Source organism: Patiria miniata, unplaced genomic scaffold, assembly GCF_015706575.1.
Source record: "Patiria miniata isolate m_02_andy unplaced genomic scaffold, ASM1570657v1 HiC_scaffold_5, whole genome shotgun sequence".
Taxonomy (NCBI): domain Eukaryota; kingdom Metazoa; phylum Echinodermata; class Asteroidea; order Valvatida; family Asterinidae; genus Patiria; species Patiria miniata.
The window spans coordinates 12,642,127-12,648,049 of record NW_024037072.1 but is presented as its reverse complement, the minus strand read 5'-3'; the positions used below and the strand labels follow the sequence as shown (position 1 = coordinate 12,648,049).

At 40.4% G+C, this 5,923-nt stretch overlaps 1 protein-coding gene across 3 annotated transcripts; it reads left to right on the top strand.

Moving 5' to 3' along the window:
* The first annotated feature begins 96 nt into the window (after window positions 1-96).
* On the top strand, window positions 97-5,066 carry LOC119740238 (tRNA (adenine(37)-N6)-methyltransferase-like). 3 transcript variants are annotated; one of them, XM_038215481.1, is made up of 5 exons: window positions 97-199; window positions 1,191-1,523; window positions 2,455-2,615; window positions 3,285-3,812; window positions 4,681-5,066. In XM_038215481.1, exons 1-5 carry the CDS (start codon window positions 192-194, stop codon window positions 4,899-4,901), a joined length of 1,251 nt encoding a protein of 416 aa, XP_038071409.1. In that variant the 5' UTR covers window positions 97-191; the 3' UTR covers window positions 4,902-5,066. The 3 variants fall into 3 exon arrangements, with proteins under 3 accessions (XP_038071409.1, XP_038071410.1, XP_038071408.1); XM_038215482.1 differs by having other exon boundaries at window positions 105-184; XM_038215480.1 differs by having other exon boundaries at window positions 112-160.
* Window positions 5,067-5,923: the final 857 nt, after the last annotated feature.

The window sequence follows — 5,923 nt, the reverse complement described above, 5'->3', positions numbered from 1 at the left end:
TGATGCACCAGACTATTTCTATGTTGCTAGGGAGTATCATTTCTAACGTGTAGTTTATAATCTGATTTCTCCGTGTAGTTTGTGTTGTGAACATTTTGAACAAACGAGGGCGCTGTTCAAAATGTAAGATGGCAGCGCCCATGTGCATGAGCGGATTCAGGTGAGCGTTGCACGGCCGGGCCGGGTGAGGAATGTTAAGGTAGCCCTATTGTAACTTAGGTTATCAAAAAATACTTAAAACATTCAGTTTATAGAAATTCCGGAAAGAATTCCATATACCTACGCCACTTGACACCTGTCATGCCTGTGTACACAAACCCTATGAAAATTGTATGAGACTGGTCATGCTGGTCTGTGGCGATCGTGTAGTGTAGGGCCCCTGTCATGCCTGTTTTGGGCGATCGTGTAGTGTAGGGCCCCTGTTTTGTTTTGATCAAATTAGAGTCAAGAATGTTTTTTATTGCTCAAAAATCACCTTACAATCAAAAGCAGACTTTTCTCAATTCTCAATTCTAATGACACCCGTTTTGCAATTTTGAACAGTTTCTTGGGGTAGAAATCACGATTATCCTGTGCGGTTTGTGCCTTGCGATTCAGCACGCCGTGTGTGCTCACGGTACATGGCGCAGTGTTTTGCCATCTTTATTTTCGGGTTGTGTGTTGTCGCCGCACTGTCATCGTCATTTTATCCCCAAATTATCCTCAAAAAATCAAAACCCTGCCCTCTATCTATGAGTGACATACATTGTACCTGTTTATTGAGAATGTCACCAACTCGTTTGGTAGGTCTAATAACTATAAAGTGGATTTTGTTCCCTTTTAGGAACATTTTACCACTGGACATTTACCACTCTAGTCTTTCGTTTCAAATTGATATCACTTGGGTTCACTCTCGGGTACAAAATGTTGAAGAAAATTAAAGTCTTCTTTAAAATCTGAATTGAGACCTCAAACTTGGCTGGTGAAATACTGAGGATCTTGTCTTTGCCTCATGAAAACTGTAGAGAAATTTGTCCACTAAAGAGCGAGTGAAGTTGGCTTGCACTCAGGGTCATTGTCTGCTTTAGGCTTAAGCAGGTAAATATTTACATATGTACATGTAATAATAATTGACTGGAGAGTTGCTATCTCGGTTATATCATTTGAATATATGTTCATGAACTGCTGCTGATTTTTTCTTTTTCTTCTAGGGTAAGAAGATTTCTAAGCACCTCGACCAAGATCTTTCAGCAGAGGAACGTGGTACCTTATTGTAACATGGAAAGTAGAGAGAGTCCAGTTCCTTCCAGACAAGGCCATGCATCACTGGCGGACTGCAAGTCAGAAGAAACTAGTGCCACCAATGACCAGGATATCCTTGGCTCACCTATTGGATTCATTCAGTCGTGTTTCAAGAGTAAGAATGGAACGCCCCGGCAGCCATCAGTCTGTGCGTTTTCAAGAGCAAAGCTGACAGTGTTGAAGGAAGTCTTCCCCAATCCGGAACATTCCATTCAGGGTTTAGGTCAATTTTCCCATGTATGGTAAGGCTCAAAACTGTCACATGTTTATGTTTGGGGTATGGTACTATTACCCACTAGAGTGTAAGGTTGTCTGTTTTCTAATAATTTAGTATTCGATTATTTGAAGCTGCGTTTGACAGAATATTTGAATATTCGAAACACACCGATCAAGTTTATACACGCCAGATGCAACAGCATGCTTCGCCCGTCAGATGTTGCTCGCAAAGTGCCCCAGCCGACAATAAAGCGCTGCAACTTTATGATTAAAATCACATCACAGTCATGTACATGAATCATTTTTTTCTTTGAATATTCGAACAGCTAAAATGCTATTCGAATAATCTGTTGATGATTGAACATTCAAATATTCGAGACAGCCCTTCTAGGGTGTGTGAAAAAGCTTATTAACCCTAACAGAACTCAACCTATCAAACCCCAACAGCATGTTTTGTTTTGAATCTGTCAGGATGGGTACAAAGTACCACTAAACTGACAGTCTTTTACATTGGGTTGGCACACCTCCAGAAACAAAGTCAGAAATATGTGTGTGCAGTTTCCCATATGGTGTTGGAATTTGCCAGGATGGGTATGGTTCCTAGTAAATCATGCCAGGGACTTGGGGTTAAAATTGGAGGATTTGGGACTGTTAGGGCTAAAGAAATGTTTTTGTTGACAATTTTATTGAGGGGAGGGATTGGTTTATGTTTTACTGGATATTGTGTTTAAAGCAAATTAAAAATATATCTCCAAATTTGTCCACAGAGGAATTTGATTTTGATTTTCTTCATTACAGAACATCTTACAGCAAACAGCCCCATAGTTCATCCACAGAATTAAATACACTTATATCTGATCCAATCAAGTCATTTGTTGACAAATATAATGAAAAGATATGCCACAGTTTGTATGTTTTATCAATTTATCACTCCAAATCACCTCTTCTGTCTTACAGGATATTGTTCATCTTCCACAAGAATGGCGATCGGAAGTTCACCAAGGCCAAAGTCAAGCCGCCTCGTTTGGATGGAGCCAAGGTTGGGGTATTTGCGAGTCGCAGTCCGCATCGACCCAATCCTATCGGCCTGACCTTAGCCAAGCTGGATAGAATTCAAGGTATTCAAATGTTCAATCTGCAATTGTTTGGGGCCAAGCTAAAACAAAGAATAGTGTCTCCTCCTCACTTTTTGATAAAATGGAGGCAGGCCCTTTTTTCCGAAGATGGCAGATTTTTTCAAGATGACAGATGGATTCAGCCATTTTCTTGACTCTTATACGTAGCAACAATTTTGTTAGAAACAAATAAAAAGATATTGACAATGTATGTGCAAAATATATTGCAAATGTTTGAATTTAAAAAAAGGGGGAAAAAGAGGCAGGTGGGAAAAAGGAAGCGTGTGGGTACGAGAAACTGGTTTGTTATTTTACTTGGCCTTATCCACATCATTAGTTGAATTATGTAGTGCTGTTTGATCCAAAGGGTTTAATGATAATAAATAAGTGCTTATAAAATGCAAACAAAATCTTAGAGACTCAATTGAGGTGCTGAGAAGAAAATGGGACATAGTTTAGAATCAGTCCTTTCAGATTTTAAAAATGGAATTTTAGTTTAAAAGCATGATGTCATCGCTCCTGCTTTGTTCTAAATTTACAGGAGCTGTTGCCCCATTTGTTATTTGCTAAACCTGTGAAGAACCTATTGGGTATCAATGCTGTTATTCCTTGCTAAATGTTTTTGTTGTATTGTAGCCCTTGACGAGTGTTTCATTCTCTTTACTCTCTCAGGCAGTACCTTGCATCTGTCCGGTGTTGATATCATCGATGGCACACCAGTTCTTGACATCAAGCCATATGTGCCATCCTATGATAATCCTGATTGTATTCAACATGGTCGGTCGTCGTTTATTAACTCTGGTTGTGTGCCCGATAATTCTGAAGCAACTCCCAAGGATGAATTATTAAGGGATAGTCAGGGTGATACTAAGGAGGCAGTGTCTACAGAAGGAAGAGAAGTGGCTGGACAAAACCTGTCGGTGTGCAGTCAAGGATCAACCAAGAATCGGAAACGAGTTGTGCCAAACACTCAAGACAGACTGAATGAGTCGGCAGGGTCCAGTGTGACCTCAGACGGCAAGGCCCACAGGCAAATATCAGCAAGTGCTAACACTGGAGGGGAGAGGGACAATGAATATTCACAAGGTTCAGAGGTCGGAGTAGCTGATTGGATCCACTGTCCACCAATTAGGACGCTGGATGTTAGGTTCACTGCACATGCGGAAGCAGAACTGGGGAAGTTCAAGAAAGAAAGTAGTGGTAAGTACATGTAAACATAGACTTTTTGTAACAAACTCTGCTCAGATCTGTCTTGCTAGTATTGTTGACCTGTTGCAAAGCACAACAATGGACCGATCCAGTAAGCACCGCCCCAAGGTGTTCTGACCAATCACGGCCGTGATTTATGTCCGACGTGCGTGCACGTGTACGTATGATATGCGCAGAAGGAAAATGCAGCGTGGCAAGGGAGACGAGCACGTGTTAATTTGCCCACGTGTGCACTGGGCGGATCTTACTGGATCGGTCCATTTCTCAGTACAGAATAACAAAGTCAACAAAAAACAAAAAGACCCCCCCAAACCCCCCCCCCCCAAAAAAAAAACATTAACTGAGCAAAAACAAAATAGCAAACTAAACAAGCACCAGTATGTGATACTGCTAGTGATTTATGTTTGTCCATTGCAACAATGAACTTGACATTTGTTTTCAATAAAAACAGCCTCCGTGGGCTAAAATTTAAAATAAAAGTCAAACTTTTTCAATCTATGTTTTAAACCAAACCCTCCACCAACTCTCAAAAATGAGAGGTAGTTGGGAAGGTGCTTTATTGTGAATGGCTCATTCTATAAATTTGGGGTCCAAACTGTGACATTTTTTTTCGTCCCTGTTACCTTGGTACTTTGTAATTTGCCATTCAAGTATCATTAAGAATGACTTCAAACAATGTTTTATTTGTTTCGTAGGTTTGCTATTCGTAATCAGTCTTGAAGGACGACTGCATTAAGGAGTGCATCAGAATTATAAAATCATAAATGTCAGATGTAAAAGGGACAGGGAAGAAGGTGGACCCCAAATTCCATTGAATACATTTTTAATGTAAAGCCAATAATTTCTCATTTATTTTCAGATCCAAATTTCCAGCTAGAATTCCTTCTGGACCAGCAAGAGGCTAAGCAAGCCATCTGCAAGATTCTGGAGGCTGACCCGAGATCAACCTACCGTCGGAATAACTGTCAGGACCGGCTGTACTTCTTCACGGTTGACACGCTTCACGTGACCTGCTGGTTCGGCAGTGACTTTGTGGAAGTGGTACGTGTTCAACCTGTCAGCTCTGCTGATATCCCATGATCTGGCAAAATTGGAATCTCACGGACCAGAATTTCTATCAGATGTCGCCTCCATATCCCCCGTTTTGGATTTGGGACTTCTTTATCTTGTTGACTGTTCATTTTTTCCCCCAGAACTTAATAAACCATGATCGAGTGATATTTTTTTCATGGGCTGTGTTGTTGTGCAAAATCAAGTATTATCTTCAAGTAAACTTGTATCCTCGACTGTGATTGGTCGATCCATGGCAATAAGCCGTGCTACATATAACCATGTAGCATGGCCCCGGTCCATACCGCACTCCGCGTATTGCGCTTTTCAAAGATGCGAGCGCCATTCCGTACAACACGCACGTGCAATAGGATAACCGCTGAAAAGTTTGTAGACAGCGTGCATGGTCAATCTTTTTAGTGCGTCAAGTTTGCTTGAAGATAAATTCGTTACACGCTCGCGTTCGTGGAACACGGAAAATGTAGTGCGTCTGTGCCCTGCATACCACTCGGCCTTTGGCCTCAAGGTTGAGCATTTGGGGCACGAAAAACAACAGGCAGGTCAGTATGCTGTAATCAGAATTGATTATATTTTAACAGAATTGATTATCATTATTACATATCGTGTAAAGTAAAGTACAGGCAGATTGTAATGAAACATGGTTTGATCAATGAGTGTATTATGGAGTTACTATTTATAAGCAAACATCTTTCATTTCTTATACATGCATACTTTCCAGTGAAATTCAAAAACAATCCCCATAATTTCAAATGCCCTGCATATAAATAATAATGTCTGTGTACTACTAAGTATTAAGCCTTGATACGTTGGCACAGTAATGACCGCCGAATCACGTGTGTACTACTTATTCATTGTAGGGATAACCCCAATTTACTCAGTGGTGAGTGATCACATTGGCATTCATCCAAACCATGATATATCCAACTGAAAAAAGGTAAAAATGTAATATTAGTATTGAAACTTATAGAACACACATTGTATGATTGCTTTTTTTTTTTTGCAACTACATTTTATTGCTTTACTGTAGTCTA